The 16,996-nt window shown below is 44.7% G+C and overlaps 2 protein-coding genes across 2 annotated transcripts; both read right to left on the bottom strand. All coding sequences in view use genetic code 11, as the record gives it.

Moving 5' to 3' along the window:
- Positions 1-3,306: 3,306 nt before the first annotated feature.
- Positions 3,307-4,559, bottom strand: EGR_09036 (hypothetical protein; the record flags this gene model as incomplete). Its single annotated transcript, XM_024498285.1, has 4 exons — positions 3,307-3,383; positions 3,461-3,577; positions 4,292-4,377; positions 4,477-4,559. 4 exons carry the CDS (start codon positions 4,557-4,559, stop codon positions 3,307-3,309), a joined length of 363 nt encoding a protein of 120 aa, XP_024347293.1.
- A 3,037-nt stretch (positions 4,560-7,596) lies between these two features.
- EGR_09035 (hypothetical protein) lies at positions 7,597-13,537 on the bottom strand (the record flags this gene model as incomplete). The annotated part of the gene is made up of 7 exons (XM_024498284.1): positions 7,597-7,721; positions 8,955-9,054; positions 11,219-11,332; positions 11,379-11,491; positions 12,805-12,901; positions 13,244-13,391; positions 13,449-13,537. The coding sequence occupies 7 exons, from the start codon at positions 13,535-13,537 to the stop codon at positions 7,597-7,599; spliced, it is 786 nt and encodes a 261-aa protein (XP_024347292.1).
- Between the last annotated feature and the right edge of the window lie 3,459 nt (positions 13,538-16,996).

Genomic DNA, 16,996 nt, shown 5'->3' with positions numbered 1-16,996 from the left:
TTCGTCGTGAACCAGAATATGGTTTTACACTCAATTCCTCTTTCCTATCGGGTTGGCGGCACGCAGGATAGATGATGAGTAGGAAGTCTGACTTCTAATGCAAAAGCACTGAACGGCTCTACACTAGAAGTACACCAACTTTAATCTATCAAAGCCCCCAAAGAATGCAAACTTTGACGTAACCCCACCCTTACTGAATGACATTTTTGGTGAGCAATCTTTACTGTTCAGTCTACGCTGCAACTCCTTGAAGGTGAAATAGCACGGTGTTGAGGAACACATGACCTACGCAGGAAGGGTTAACCGTCAGTATAAACTCTTCAAACGAGAGGAAATGATTGTTGAACGGTTCAGTTGCTTCATTCTTCTCCGTGGTCTACAGTCAACCATTAACTCTGACATACGCACCGTTCTTATATGATCCTGTTGTACATAAATTCATCTAATCCATCCCGCAAAAACATAGTCGGCCAAAATTTAGTTAATATCCCAACAACCAATATTCAGATTCCAGTTCGAGGGAACTCCTCCTTCTTCCTACAGGCGTTTTGAGGATTGGCATTTTGACTCGTTACAATGGTGATCCCACTGGTCTCGTTCATCTACCCCAAGGCAGTCAATATCGGGCATAGAAAACGATACTAAAGCAAAACAAAACAAAATTTCTAAAGCAAATAGCATCACTAATAGAGTCAATGGCTATCCAGTGAAAATACTGCGGACAACCTCTTTAGATATCGTCACTGTACCGTAGAAACAATGGCATGGGTATGTGAGATTCCCGGTGTCTGAAACTACTTGAAGCTCCTGAGGTGTAGGTAGAGGCCAAATGAAACATTCTGAAGAACTCCAACTCTGTGACACATCATTTCTCAGGAAGCACTGCGCCACGAAGGACAGTTGAGACCTACTTGGTCTTGAGTGGTTTAACAACGCAGTTATGGACCAAATACAGATCAAATCCAAGTTGATGGCAGTCCTGGAGAAGGTTACTTCAGCTTTCCCCTTTGTCCATCTTTTTTAAGCTCTTCCAATGGCTACTAATGAAGTTAAAGAGGCAACAAAATCCTACGCAGTGTTGACTTAGGCTTTACATTACATCGGGAATAATTGGCCTCCTCCTCAACTTTATCTGAACAATACAAAGAGATTCATATCTAGTTCTGGTGGATGCTTTTTCCAGGTGGCCAAAGATAGCACCAATTCTTCATCCAACACAGGCTCCTGGACACTTTGGTAACGGACAGCGGAATATGACGCACTTCGTAGGATTCCAGGACTTCTAGCGTCAACCCGTTACTGCATATAGTTGTTCCTCGCTTCTAACCGTCAGTCAAATGGACAAGTGTAGTGGCTCTTTGATACTTTCAGGAGAGCACCACTGAAGTCACAAGGGAAGGGGGGATTATTGCCTTGCAAAGGCTTCTACCGGTATGTCGGACAACTCCAGCAGAATTTGAGCAAAGTTGTGATCACCAGCGGGGGTGTTAATGGAGAGCATGCCTCAATCAGTCAAAGCGACAATAATTCAAAGGTCAGAAAGCGGTCCTAAAAAGCATTGACAGGATGTCACAACGATATTCAAAACAATTGCTGACCTCTGCGATCCCGATTATCGGATAGGATGCAATAGATGGATAGCTAAAGAAATCTTGGGCAGGCGTTATATTCCACGCAAAGGCTAGAAAGGAACAATCAGATGAGGCAATGCAACCAAGAGGGTCTGGGGCACACAGAGGAATCAGCAATCCAACGTGGTGCCATGCTGATGAACATAATGCTGGACGACTTTCAGATACTGCCTCAGAGCACACGAAGCATCTTCTTAGGAAAAGTTAAGATGGTAGCTTAAGAGACATGCAAGCAGCCTATCAATCCTTTGTTTCCCAGGTGTGGGGTATGAAGGATTCTGTCTTGCTTTTACACTCATATGGCACACTTTTACATTGATTAGACCTGTCATGGAAAGATTGCCGAAAATTACCTTGAGACAAAGTGGGGAATCTGTATTATGAGTACCACGATAGTGATGTAGATGGCGTACGATTAGATTCACTGTGGGACTCAAAAACCAGCCAGGCTTGCAGTTATACTCTTACAATACCCTATCAGTGGGAGAACCAAGAAAGGGTAGCCGAGATGACGTACATTTGAAGTGGGAGGACCTGAAGCGCTTAACAGCTATGACAGTGTAAGGGATGGTTGATGCATCCGGCCAACAGAGCTTGCATCCAGTTGTGGAAGAATAAAATCCAGGCTCTCTGCGAGGACTAAGGGCGTGCAAACAGTGGGCGTGGTAAAGTGATTGGAGGAGAAGGTTCAGAACCAGACAACGTTCCAGGAGGATGGGTACTTAAAGCAGTAACTCCACTTCGGCAACTGACACTACGTCAAAATTACATCTCAACTCAAAATATTCTCCTTTTTCAGGTCGCTGATGAAAAATAAGTAGTTGATCGGAGGGTATTTATAGTTGTGACTACAATCCACAAGACAGCCGTGTTTATGTGTCTCATAACTCCGCAATCTTCGTTTTACCCAATAGCCAAATTCGTTTTGCCATCTCAAACTTATGAAGAGAATTCTAATTAATCCGTAACAATAAGTGACAACTGATTAACGTTGATGGATCGATTTGGCCAACCATAATCGGTGACTGAAGCCACATCTACACCACAAAGATTACTCTTATTTCCCTAATGCTTGTCATAACAAAATTACCCAAAAATAAAATTAATTAAAGGTCACGTAGGTTAAAACTTATTAGAAAGTTTTGCCATGAGAGCCAGAGGAAATCCAGAAAATGGTGATCAGTAGCACTGATAAGACAATCAGCTTAATACGTAAGACACGAGAAGCCACCTAAGCAGGAGGATGTTTGTTGAAGGTCTAATGCGAAGTTGCGGAGCTCATTAAAGTACGTCCCTCTCCCGCACAATACGACATTAGCCCATTATTTGCCTTTTCATAGAGGCTAGGCTTCAAAGCATGGAATATACACACCCACAAGAGCTAAAAATTCCTGTATCAGCAAGGCATCTTTACTTCATTTGAAAAGGTTACAGATGTGCAGCCTTGAGACATCATGACAAATGCAGAAACACTTGGAGTAAGCCGGTTATACAGGATTGGACAAATAAAAGGACGCAAATTGACACCGCGGAAAAAGAACGGAGGAGTGAGTATGAAGAAATAGAAGCAAGAAAAGATCACACGGATCTAGTAGTGAATACAGGGTAAAAAAGAGAGAAGGGCAGATAAAGGTGAAGTCAACGTCACGGGATGCAACGCGCCAGCAGTTCCTGTCTACCAAATTATATTTCCACCAAGTTGACCCCTAATGTAGCAACAGCTGCCATTGTCGATGCTCGCCTCCACTCGGTCTGTCACAAGCAAAAAAGAAGGCACAAATAAATCGCCAAGGTATGAATCCAGGATGATTAATTAGTCAGTTATATACCTGTCGTACAAATTAACCAACAACAGAGCTCCACCAGGAGATAGCATTGGATAATGAAAGTGACAACAAGTGCAGATGGCGACACCGACACGAACAGGGCTGCGGTTGTGATCACTTCTAAAGAAGAAATTGATAAAAGAAAGAAGGAGAAGGAGGCCAGAACATTTGAAAGCAGACCGTTAGCATGCGTTAATCGCCCTACCGTGTTGCTTAAAAAGATCTCGGAACGTGCAGAACGGCCTGCTGCGACTACCCAAACGACCAGCCACCACTACACCACACTGCACTGCACCTCTTGTCCGGTCCCTTCACTCACCTATTCAACACAAAAAGCATTTCAACACATCCGACCTACCTCTGAAACTCCCTCCCTGCTCGCTTCAGACGTTTGCGCCAACAAACGATGCATCAGTCGGTAGTTGCATCACCAACGCTTAATTCAGCCTCCACCGCCAATAACATCGACATCAATACCTATCTGTACTTTTCGAAACAAATTGCGAAAAGCAGCTTTTTGTAGCAAAAGATTTTCACAACCAGAGAGCAAGAAGAATCCTGGCAGGAAAGGGCGTTTTCCTTCTATCACAAACTAACGTCCACAACTCCGATCATTAAAATACCCACTGATATCATTCGCAACTCGGAAATCATTGAAGTACCGATCGGAAAAAGGGTTTTTAGCAAGCGGATTCAGAACCTTGTGCGGATGCATTCATTTTGGCCCAACAACCACCTCAGTGGAAGACATTCTGGCGGACGAGTCTAGAATTAGATATTTGGACTCCAAAAAAAGGATTCAAAATTATTCCAATTAATTTAAGTAAAACCAACCTACCAGTCCACGCAGAGAATGAAAAATGATCTCTGCCATTCGGATGAATCCCGTAGCTTGCGGCACCGTTGCTAAGAGGCTCTTCCTAAAACACAGTCCAAAAGCAGAAATGCTACAAACATCACAGCCTGGGCAATAAATCTAACCAGCTGAAATCACCTCTCAAAAAGTCATTTGAAGCCACTTTGCTCTCATTTCAGCCTCCTCCTCCACCATCACCACTTCTTTACAATGACGGAAACAATCTGCCACTTCGGCACTCTTCATCCTCATCCTTCCTCTCCATTAAGCATTGGATACAAGACGGCGCAACAGAAATCGAGCATAACAAAACACAACACAATAGGTCACGTAGCTGCCCTATGTGCTTGCTGCAACTCCACCTTTAGGGGGTAATTTCGCATGCCATTGCGCAGGATGCAAAACGGAACGAAATGGGTGGAAACAAAGCGCATTGCAATGCTTTGCAATGTGTAGGTTTAACCACTTCCTTCCGGTCGGTCAGTTAGTTAGCCGTCCAGGCATTCAGCCAGACAACTAGATGGCGACTAAATGCTTCCACTCAGCATCAATCAACATCCAACAAACTGACACAACTCAGTTGCACAGAGTAAAATTAGCAGTCGTATCGTGTAGAGGCGAGTCTTATCCAGTCAAATAAATGGGGGAGAGTTAGCATAGAGTAAAGGAGATTTAACGTGGCACTCTGCTCCCTCATTTCATTTAACTATCTCTCCGGTGTTTTAAGCAATCATTTGTTACTGCACCTCCTTGCCGCATCGTCTCTTCATCTCCTCTCTCATCATATCCGACTGATGGTAGCGATGACGTCTACCTGCACTTGATCTGTCTTGCCCATTCACCACCTTCTTCCTTCCACAACTCACAGATACCAAAACGCATCCATCTGAACAGCTAACCATGCAGTGTGTCAAAATGACCTCATAACAACGGCCACACCAACTGCCAAGTCAAGGCAAGAAGCGTTTCAATATCATCATTCTACCGCTACCTCTATCTGCCTGCCTCCACCTTGCTTCATTTGGCAGCGCAGTTACAGCAGCTTCGATAGGGACAAGAGATTGTTTTAAGGGGGCACCAGCCACAGTGACAGCATGGGGTCATGCAATCTTTGTGCACTTTTCATTGCTAGGTGGCACAACTGTCAGGCTGCCAAACCTCTAACCACCGTGAGTAAATCAAATATGATCTCTGCCACTGAGTAAATTCACTGACACTGCAGCACACGCAGCGCACTAGAGGGAAAGAGGGGTGGAGATGGCTGCGGAAATGCAATTAAGAAAAGGATAACATAAAAACTTGGTGGGGACAAAAAAGAGCACACGTCGTATGCACTTATATCCGCCAGATGCCAAGGTCAAGTTGTTTTCTCCACGCTGGACGGCGTAGCTGTCCTGCAAAGGGGCAGAAGATAATACTCCCTCAAGTATTGCCTTAGCAACTTTTCCTTCGGTGATCACTATGGCTTCATCATGCTCCGATGCCGAAGTTGACAGCCACAAGCATAATCCATACACGCAGCCCAACCACCTTTCCACACCGATTACATGAGTCCTTGCATTTGACGACAGAGAAGGTGGAACACAAATGTGCATCACTGGCACTTTGTCTACTTGTCAAGAGCGATCAGACAGGTAAGCAAGGTTCTTTTGTACTCCCAGCAGCATTCCATTGCAAGTAGTTTTACAGTATTCTGACATGGTTGGACTTCTCACAAAAGCCCACTTCCACCCAGTCCACGTCAATGCAGCTCAGTTTATATCAATTTCATGCAATACATGGCGCAATACACCATTATAAGTACATAAAGCCTTTGCGCCCACGTAAACCTGAACATGGTCGCGATCACAGCCCAGAAGAAATTGGAGATGGGTCGATGACGACGAAGAAGGTAAGTTGTGAGCACATCGTCATGGCCACGCGTTGCCATGTAAGCGTATCCAAAAACATTGGAAATAATGTAGATCTTTCCAAATGAGAGCGGATAATGCCATCCGTATCAGTTTAAGCAACACAGTACTACTACACTGCGCAACACTTTATGCCAAATTCCATCATACAACTTGTCAAAGCATGCATCCTACCTCTGCCACTTCATCTGCCTACTTGAGACCCACTAGCCTCGTTCGTCCACGCCTTTACAGAAGCAAAAAGAGCATCTCGATTAAATGGGAGCAACCTTGATGTGGATAAGGGAAGTGTCACGTGGACAATAGCGGCAATAACAGTACTGGCGTTATGCAATCGTCGTACATTTCCCACTGGCAGAAAAGTCAACAACGGAATTGACAGATTGAGAACGACAGTAAACAAATCAAGCATAATCGCCACGAATTAATTGATTCATTGATGATGCACCAGACGCACAGTGAGAGGTTGGGGGAGGTGGAAAGGGTGGGAGATAGCCACATCGATACACTTAAGGAAGAGGGAAGATACGAAGTTAATCGAAACAGGCTAGAGTTCATACATCAAAATGTCAAGCACGATACCACAACATCCTTTGCAATGAATTAAATCAGATGCAATAACTTTGCATTAAGTGATCTGGGGCCATTGTGCTATCTTCCTCATCCTTCTCCTCTGCCTCTTTCTCAAGGCGAGAGAAACTGTTCATAAACACATCCTCCTCCTTGCATTGGGTAGCATATACGAGAGGCCGCAAAAAGGGGAGAAGAACAAAATGGCACAAAGCAATTCATCAAATGGCTGTCCCGTGTGTGCTGCAACTCCAACTTCCGCAACAACCCATTCACGGTTAAGTGGAAGCCAATTCTCCTGCCATATTGCAGGGACGAAAACAAAAGGAAATGGGATGAAACAAAGAACAATGCAGTGTTTCGCAATCCACGAGTCCAACGACCTACTCCCACTAATTGATCAGTCAGTAAGGAATCGAGTCGATAGTTGAACATCTCCGGTTCGCAGTTTTCCGTGTTAACCTCTCGGTAGGACGAGGTAAAGAAGGACAGTCCGCTCCCTTTCAGTCAAGTACGGTAGAATAAAGCGAAATAAACGGAGGTAAATGTAGAGTGGCTTTCTACTCTATCATTCCATTCACAAATCCACCCATTGATCACTCTATCAACTGTCTTTTCCTCTATGCAGCAATTGTCTATCCACTTGCCAATGCTGTTTTAAGCCATCACAGCCACGCCTCCTCCCCCTCATGACATCTGGCTGACAGATGGTAGTGACGGCTTGCTGCACCAGCTGTAGCTCTTGTAGCACCAATTGCAATAACAGCACGATCCAACTCACAACTATGTGGACAAAAGTACCACTAGTAAATGAGATCAGCTTTGATGTGAACATCAGTCTCTGTCGCAATGACAACGACGGCGTTCAGAGTGTTGACGTCTTGCAATGGTCCCCCAGTTCCCACTAGTAGGCAGATCGCCTGACAGTCTGATTAAAAGCAAACCATTATGAATAAGTCAAGCATGTTATCCACCACTTAATGGAGTTATGGATGAATCAGTGGCCACACACATCGGAGGATAGAGAGAGGAAGAGAGTAAGAAAGATCCATTTGAAGTTCCATTCGATAAAACGACGGTCCTGGCAACTCAAAACTGAGATCTTACCCCATAGTCAAAACAACTAACAATTCGCTAAACATTTACGGTCATTTTCCTTAATCTTCATCTCGTTGGCGGTTCTTCACTTTCATTTGGGGAATGCTTATGCGTGAATAAAACATTTTGAACTACTAATCAGCGCATATAACCTTTCACCACGATGTCGGTGTAATTTCTTGACTGATTTGGAGTCGAATTGGAAACGAACTCGAGGAGAGTAAGCAAGAAGAGAACGTTCTGAAAACGTAGTTATCAAGCCTCATTTCTGTTTGGTATAACTAGTTGTCATAGTTCATTTCGCAGGTACTTATTCTTCTCAAAAGGTTGCAGCATTTGTTTAACAGCGGTGATAGGAGGTAGTTCTGTGATAACCGCATTAATTTCAGCGGAGAGGCTTCGCAAGAATCCTTTCGTATCAATATCCCCAGCCTGCAAAAGATTACACCTCGCCTGGAAATGGAAGCCATTTGCGCCGTCGGGGCTAAAATCAGTTAACTTGGAAGTCACCTCGATGCAGAATAGGTGCACTGTAGAAGGATAGTCAATATGCAATGGAGAATCAGTCGGGGGGCATTCTTTCAGTAAATTAGTAGCAAACGTAGGGTGTGTTTGATTCTCACGATGAAAGAAGTTCACGTCTAGCAGAAAGTGACAGCCTTTAAAAAACTGCTTCTTTCTTATTTCATACATAGCAGCGTTTGCGCTACATTCTGCAAGCCAGTGTGTGAAAGTGAAGCATGCGCAACCTAAATTTGCTTGATTTACACTGAAATAAAAACTAGATGAAAAAGAGGGTTGATTCCAGGCAGTAGAAGCGAATACGGCAGACCCCAAAGTGCCGGATACAAATGAAATTAAAAACAGGAGACTGCTAAAAGATAAAGCAAAAATTAGGTATTTTTATTGGTTGCACCAGTGGACCAATTAGAAAGGGGAAAATATGTCGTTTTCGTGCGCAATCCCGATGCATATTTAGTGCACCACTTGGAGAAAGTCACTTCCGAAGTGCTATTCCATCAGCATCATGGTTAGGTCATAGCGACTGGAGTCTACTGCCTACCAGCGAGAGATGGTCCAGTAAAAACTGCGACTAGAGTATGAGGGGCAAGCTGCAAACTACCAGCCAATTGTGGTTGCGCTAGCACCAGCACCACCAAGAGCTAATTAAATAGCAGGAACAGAAAGAGCAACAGCACCAACAGTAAACGAAAACAGCTTAGATTGCAGACAACAGTCTGTGTTAAGATGACAACAGCGACAATGAGAGTGGCAGCGTCTTCCAATTGTTGCGCACTTTTCACAGGTGGGTAGATTAAATAACAGACTGATAAAATGTCAACAACATAATCTTTCCATATGGTCAACATAACAGAAATTGCTCCTGCCTCTCCCTCACGAAGAAGAAACCAGCCTGCCACCCAGAATTAACATCTCAGCCTTCCTCATTCTTGCAGTGCATATCAGATGACACGAAAGCAAGCGTTGATTACAGCACAACACAACAAAATCCATAGCATGAACGTTCCCTGCGTGCTAAAACTTCACTTCTAGCAATAAACCATTTCATACCATAGTGCGGGGGGAGGAGTAAAAATAAAGGGTAGATAAGAGGCCAACAATCAACTTTGCCAACCAGTCAGTCCTGCATCCGGACGTCCAGCCAGCCAAATTGTTGGTGGTTAAACTTCTCCGGTCAGTAGCCTCCTGCGTTAACTATAGCAATCGGCAGTCGGTAGGGAGAAGTAAAACAGGAACAGTCGTGATGTGTCGAGTTAAGCCGAGTCCGGTGCTGCCCAATTAAACAGAGTATAGTGAAGTAGGGGAAAACAAAGTGAAAATTGTGGTGATCCGCCGCATTATTCCTTTCGCAGATCCACCTATTCCCCGCTGCATCGTTCCATCTATCCTGCAGCCATCCCTTTACCTAGTAACGCTATTTTAAGCAATCACTTACTTCTGCGCCTACTTTTTCGCATCATCTCCGGCTGACGGCTGACTGCATTCTCCATTTCCTTCCTTCCATAACTATCTGGTCGCAAACATCTCCATCCTCAATACTAACTATCAATGGCCTCAAATAGACCTCACACCAACAATAACAGTAAATGCAACCTCACCACGTGCTTCCTAGACTTCGTCCAACATGCCACTGAATTCTAATCCAATCATGCAGAATTCTTTCGTTCCACTCTATGCCAATCCAAATCAATGCAAAGCTATTCATTACATAGCATTGCAATCCAATGTAATACAATATAGGCTGATAAGCTGCAAATCACGGTGAACAAATCAGACCTGAACTCCAAGATTGAGAAAGGAAATGAGGTAGCCACATAGATGTGCTTACGAGAAAGACTCTATAAAATGTAAGTCGAGACATAGTAGAGTCTACACATCACATAGGATAAACATACGAGAGAGAAAGAAGAATAGAGGTAGCCACAGAGAGACTTGGGAGAGGAAGAACATAACAAGTAACTGAAAAGCGCAACGCTTCCTGAAACACCCAGATTAAAGGAACTAGACGCTGCTACCACTATGACGTTGACATTGAATTAAGCTGGATCTAATTACCTCCAATGAATTGAGTTAGAACCAACCTTCCCTCCATTCCTCCTAGTCCACCTCTTCTCCACACAAACAAAAACAGTCTGCCACCTCGAAGTCTACACCTCAGCCCTCTTCACGCGTCTCCTCATCCTTCTTGCGTTGAACATAGCACAGGGAACACCGCAAAATAGTCCTGGAATGACAACGTATCACAATTCATCACATCGCTGTCCCGTGTGTGCTACGACTCGGAAGCCACTTTCCTTGTCACGTTGTAGGAAAGAAAACAAAACACAGGGCAGTGTATTACTTTGCAAGATATTAGTCCAACAATTTACTCCGTCCAGTTGCTCAATCAGTTAGGAATCTAATAGATTATGCAAATGGCCAGTAGATAACATTGAACGTTTGCCACGGCTGTAGCCACGACCGCGGCTTAGAGGAAATGGGGGAAAAGGGAGGACGAATGGATTTGCAAGCAGGTTGTTAGCAGATTGCTATCGCCCGAGCGTGTCGTGTAAGCGGATCCGGGAACATGGAGAACAAGATCTTATCACTCGAATACGAAATTGACCAGCTGCAACTATCTACAGAACCAACTGCCACTACAGTCATGTCACGTCCATTCCAATCATTCACCTTATCAATGTAATAAGCGTTACAACACATGCAACCCCCTCACTGCCTCTACCTCTGACTGCTTCCATCCAGCCCGCTTCAGTCGTCCGCACCAAAAAGTAATGGTTGATTTGGCAATAGCATAGCCGACATTACATCCACCTCCTTTCGCACCCTCACCAAAGCCATATAGGTACCAGCTGTAACATCTCCAGCACGAGTTACTGTAGAAACAGCAACAGTATCACAACTAAACGGAACCGGCTTCACCTGTGTTACGAGGGCGACAACGACAAGGACAGGTTTGGCGTCTTACAGCAGTGGAGTACTTTCCTATGGCAGGTGAGTTGGCTGAGAGGCAGAAAAATGGCGAACCGGTGAGAGGTAAAGCGAAAGAGGGAGAAGGTGAGGGAGATATCCGCAAAGTTGCTGTTGAAAGGAGAAAACGATATTTCAGTGGAGACAGACTAGACTTCACGCATCCCATCACAAAGCACTCAGACCAAAATGCAAAAAAGCCGCAATCTGAAAACTCTTGGCCACTTCCTCACAAGGGCAACCGGTTTGCCACTTCAAAGTCCGCACCTCAACCCGCTTCCTCTCAATTACAGTGTTAACATCTTATTGTCTTCGCGCGCTTCTCATCAGAAGGTAGGTCAAATGGCAGGCTGATAAACAGCCAAACAGATTGAATGACAGCCGTGATGATGCAGCGGACACGCACACACACGCAGCAGAAGGTTGAATAATAGACATTGCCGCATGGAGGCGTTTGGGGGAGGGAGAACAAAGCAAGCTAGTCGAGATGGACCAAAGTGCAGACCTCGCATCGCTCAGCAATCAGCCATCAGCAATCAGAAAGGATACAACCACTATATTTTTCGGCATTGAATCAAACCAGCTCCAATCACCTCACATCAAGTGAGGAGTTAGGGCCAGCTTACTCTCCTTACTGTTCATTTCTTCACCTCTGCTTCCTCAGTCTCCGATTCTATCTTACCACAAGAAAAACAGACCGCCACTTTAATGTCTTCGCCTCAGCCACCGCCACCATCATCATCACCCCATCCTTTCTTTGAAATCGACATTGCAACGGAGACACCACAAGACACTCTATCACATGGCTGTTTAATGCTTGCCACAACTCCACTACTCGCAATAATTCATTCACAATTGGGAGCCAATTGTTACGCTATAATGTAAGGTGGGAAAGAGAACGGAATAAGAGGAATCAAAGCACAATGCAGTACGTCGCAATGCACGAGTCCATCAGTCTACCCCACCAATCAGTCAGCTCGTTAGAAATCAATCTGAAAGGGAAAAAGCCTACAAATCCGGGGCCTCCTGTGTTGGCCTAAGCAATACGCACCTCTCAACGAGATACAACCCAGCGGAACACAAGGAGGAAAATGTAGTCAAGTGGAGACCTTTTTGATCTAGTTCAGTAAAGTGGGGCAGATTAAAATTAGGCACGGTAAATATGGAGTTGCGATTACGTTCCTTTTCTGACTAATGCCACTATTTGCAGCCGTGAAACATGAACTTCAGCACTAAAACGCCTCCGAAATGAGCAACTAGACGACTAAACATCAAAAGCACATCTTATTCCAACTTCAAACTTGCGATGGTTAATGCCGATTCATTCGAAATAATATGCGAATTCCATCATACTGCATTAAAAAACTTTCAACACCCGAAGGGATATAACAAAATTCAATAAAAATACCGTTAATAAAACTCACCCCTAGCCTGAAAAAAGGGCTCTTGTTCAACCTGACTCACTGCCATGTCCCCAATGATTCCGATGTCCGTAGTCAGCATTCGCAACTCAGCATTTATCTGGGTACCGATCATGTAGTGGATTGGGAGGAAAGAAAGACGGTGAAAAAGAAATTGGCATTCAAATGCAGGCTGTCAGCATATCCTCACCGTCGGGCCGTGCCGTTCAAGCCAATAGAGGAATATGGAGTCAATACACACGGATACCACCAGATGCCACAATCCACAATTCTAGTACGATTATAATCAAATTCATGTCCATCCACTTCATTTGCCTTTCAAACGCAAGAAGCATTGCTCCTGCCTGATTCAGTCGATCGCTGTAATAAGGGAGGTAATAGGTAACACTTGCATCGCTAAAATTGCATCCACCTTTGCACCATTGTTCTACTCCTATTTCACTTGCATTGTGACGGAGGCCACACAAATACCAGTTGTAGCACGTGAGACACAAGTTGGAGCAACACCACCACCATCAACAGCTACATTAACAACAACAGCAGTAGCACCCCTACAGTAAACTCTAACAGCTTCAATTCGTCGACAGCCCCTGTAGCGAAGAAGATATTAACAATGATAATGTCGGCCTCTTGCAATCGTCGCGTACTTCTTACTGCCGACAATTTGCGAACTACCATGAATGAGTCGAACATGATCTCCACGATTCAACACACTCATTGACAATGCAGGGGACATAGGTAGTGAGGGGTAGAAAAGGCGAGGAGAGAGAAATAGCCACATTGATGCAATCGGAAAGGTGATTTTAGAGACCGCAGTCCACACATGGCATCACATCGGATATCACTCGTCCGAAGAAGACGAAGTAGGAACACAATCACCACTGCTCTTGCAGCGAGCCGAAGCCCTTGTCTCACCCTCAAACAGGGGTAGGATCCTGCCGCCTCACAGTCTAAACATCAACACTATTCATCCTCATCTTCACCCTCCACTTACCATTTCGGCACTGCATAGGAGACAACGCCAAAGAAGATGAGAATTACAATACAACATAATCCATTACATAGCTGTCCCATGCGTGCTGCAACTTCACCTCTTGTAACAATTCATTCACATTTGGAAGCCGAGTTTCATACCATTGTACGGGAAGGAAAAGTGGGCTTAAGAGAAGAAAACAAAGCGCAAAGCAAGGATTTGCAAGACACGAGATTAGCTATTTACCACCGAAGCAGAACCACCAACGGCGGCAGGATCAGGATCAACAAAGCAAAAAGCTAAAGGAAGCAGCCTAGATACGGATAGTAGCCTGCGCCAGGAGGACAACAGCAACAATGCGACAGGTGTCGTTTTGCAATCGACTCGCACTTTCCGCTGATAGGTAGATCAACTGACAGGCTGACAAAGTGCAAAGTATTGTGACCAAATCAAATATGATCTCAACGATTGAATTCATTCATTTGTAATGCAGCGTATGCAAACTGTGAGGCAAAGGGAGAAAGAAGATGCGCATCGGCATGCAGATCCTTTAGATGAAATGGCGCTCCCAGCTACTCAAATCCAACATCCTCCTCTAATAAACAATTTGAATCTATTCTGACGATCTATGACTGACATTCTGCCTGCCCCCACCTGACTGCGGTCGTCTGAGCTAACAATTCATGCGTCTGTCAGTAGTTGCATTGTCAACACCACATCCACCTCACCTGCCTCCTCAACCTGTTGTATCCTGACTGTAGCACATGCGGCACCAGTTGCGACAGCGGCGAAACTGCAAGCACCACCGCTGCTGTGATACGTGCAATACCGACACTGACAGTGTTGGAGTCTTGCAATTGGCGCGCGATTCCCACAGACAGGTAGATCAACTGACAGACTGGCAAACTGCGAACAACTGTGAGCACATCAAGCACCAGACCCATCATTCAATTCACTCAATGACGATGTAGAAAAGACATGCGCGCTCAAACAAGTTAAAGTGGAGAAAGGGCGAAAGATAACCATATCAGTGCAGGCAGGAGAGGGGAAACATGGCAAGTTAGTTTACAAGCGGAAGCGAATTTTTATGCCACTGTGCAAGGTTTCGCAACACACGAGACCAACAATTCATCACCTCCAATTAGTCAAGCCGCCAGCCAGCAGGTCAATCAGCAGTCTCCCTGCAACGCGACGCTGATTAGCAGGGCAGTGTCCGAACCACGTAGCAGAGTGCAGCCGATCCGATTCGATGAAATCGTCGTAGTTGAGGCATCCATCCCATATCCACATATTAACTTATTCTTTTGCATTTCAGATTTGAGGAAATCCCCTTCTCAGAGTTGCTTTTCTTCCGATGGCACAGAATATCATCTTCAATTCGCGTTCCTTCCTTATTTGGCAGAGCAATCAGATAGTCTGTGTTACTCTACATCTTACCGTGTATTTCGCTCCAAAAATACCGCCAACGCAGTAGAAGTTACCGTCAGCAAGAATCTCAAAAGTCCACCCTTTGATATGAACGACACATTGATTACAAACGCCGTGCATATCTCGATGTCGTTCCACTTCGAAAGCCAATGTGTCACACATCATACAAGTCAAAATTGCTTTACCTCACAAGGTGGACCTGGTAGAGGAATAGCATAACAAGTGGGTCGATGCAGACTTGAGCCCGCACACCTTTTGGGATCGTGAAGCACATAGTTCTAAATGCAGAAACGTTACAACTGGTAGAGACAAGGAAGTGGATCGAACCAGCTTCAATCATCTCGCATCAAATAAATTACGACCACTTCGCTCCCCTTCTCTCCGTCTCCTCGCAACAAAATGTCTGACGCCTCAGAGTGTAGACCCAAGCCCTTTCCATCCTCTTCCTCATGTTTATACGCATCCTTTACCGCCTACATCCCCTCTACCTCTTGTTGAGTGAAGCAGATCTACACAAAAATCCTTTAGATGAAACCATGCTTCAAGAGCCAAAACAACCAAGACTATATTCCAAAAACAACACCATCAAGCATCTATTGTCTTCTTGATCAATTTCCTCCTCTTTGACCGTTTCTCCTTTTCCTTTAGGGAGTGTTTATTTGTAAACATAATATGTTCACCGATTAATCAACAGACACAACCGACATTACCGTGTCTTGACCAATTTCAAGTCGATGTAGACAAGAACTCGGAGACATCAAAATTGGAAGCTATTGACTGCATGGAGTTATCAAAGACGCATTGCTAATTGGCAAAACTGGTTATTATAGTCTAGCTGGTAGACACCCCTTCTTTCTACAATACGGTGGTCTTTGCCCGTTTAATTGAAAGGAGGTAATTCTGTCCTAGTCCTTGCTTTCCATTTGCATAAATACCACTGAGCCTACGAATGTGTGCATATTAACAGGAGGTAGCGGCCGCCAGCAATACAGTAATACGTGCAGTGGATCCCTCCGGAAGTCGTCTCGATGCAGAATAGGTATACCAACGAACCATAGTCAATATGTAAGGGGGAATCAGTCGAGTGAGCTTTTTTAGTAAATCAGCAATGACGTTCAGCAGAAAGTGGCAGGCTTTGGAAAGAAACAGTAACGCCAACAGCATAAGTATGAATTAAAACTGCTTTGTTTCGATCAGCGGAAACAATAAGAGCTTTGGCATTTTGGTGGATAGATCAACCAGCGAGCTGACAAGCTATTGACCAATGCATTGACAAGGCATCGCACACACAACGCAAGATTCAAATAGATAAGAGGAGGAGGGGTGGGGAGTAGGATTATAATAACAACTTGGCCGATACACTGCATTGAACCGCCATGCATGCAGTTCAAATGGAAGAGGCGCAACAACCGCTCAAGCCTTTGCATTGGATCAAAAAGCTTCGATTATCTCCGCTAAAATGAGCCCAGACCACTCGTATCTCCAAGCATCCTACGCCACCTCGACCGCCCAACGATGGAAACAGTTCGTCATCTCGATGTCTACACCGCCGTCTTCTACATCCTCAGCCTCGTTTTCATCCGTAACCCGCTCCTTGCAAGCAACATTGCATACGACACGGCACAAATGAAATTGCCAATAACAGCACAACTCACTCCACTGCATGGCTGTCCTGCCTGTGCTACATATACACCTCTTGCGGAAATTCATTTAAAAAAGGGAGACAATTTTCGTGCCATTGTGCTGGAATGTAAAATGCACGCAACTGGAGAAAACAAACCACAACGCAAGGAT

The sequence above is a fragment of the Echinococcus granulosus genome (assembly GCF_000524195.1).
Source record: "Echinococcus granulosus chromosome Unknown EG_S00129, whole genome shotgun sequence".
Lineage (NCBI taxonomy): Eukaryota > Metazoa > Platyhelminthes > Cestoda > Cyclophyllidea > Taeniidae > Echinococcus > Echinococcus granulosus.
Note: the sequence above shows the minus strand (reverse complement) of the source record. Positions and strands in the feature narration are given on the sequence as shown.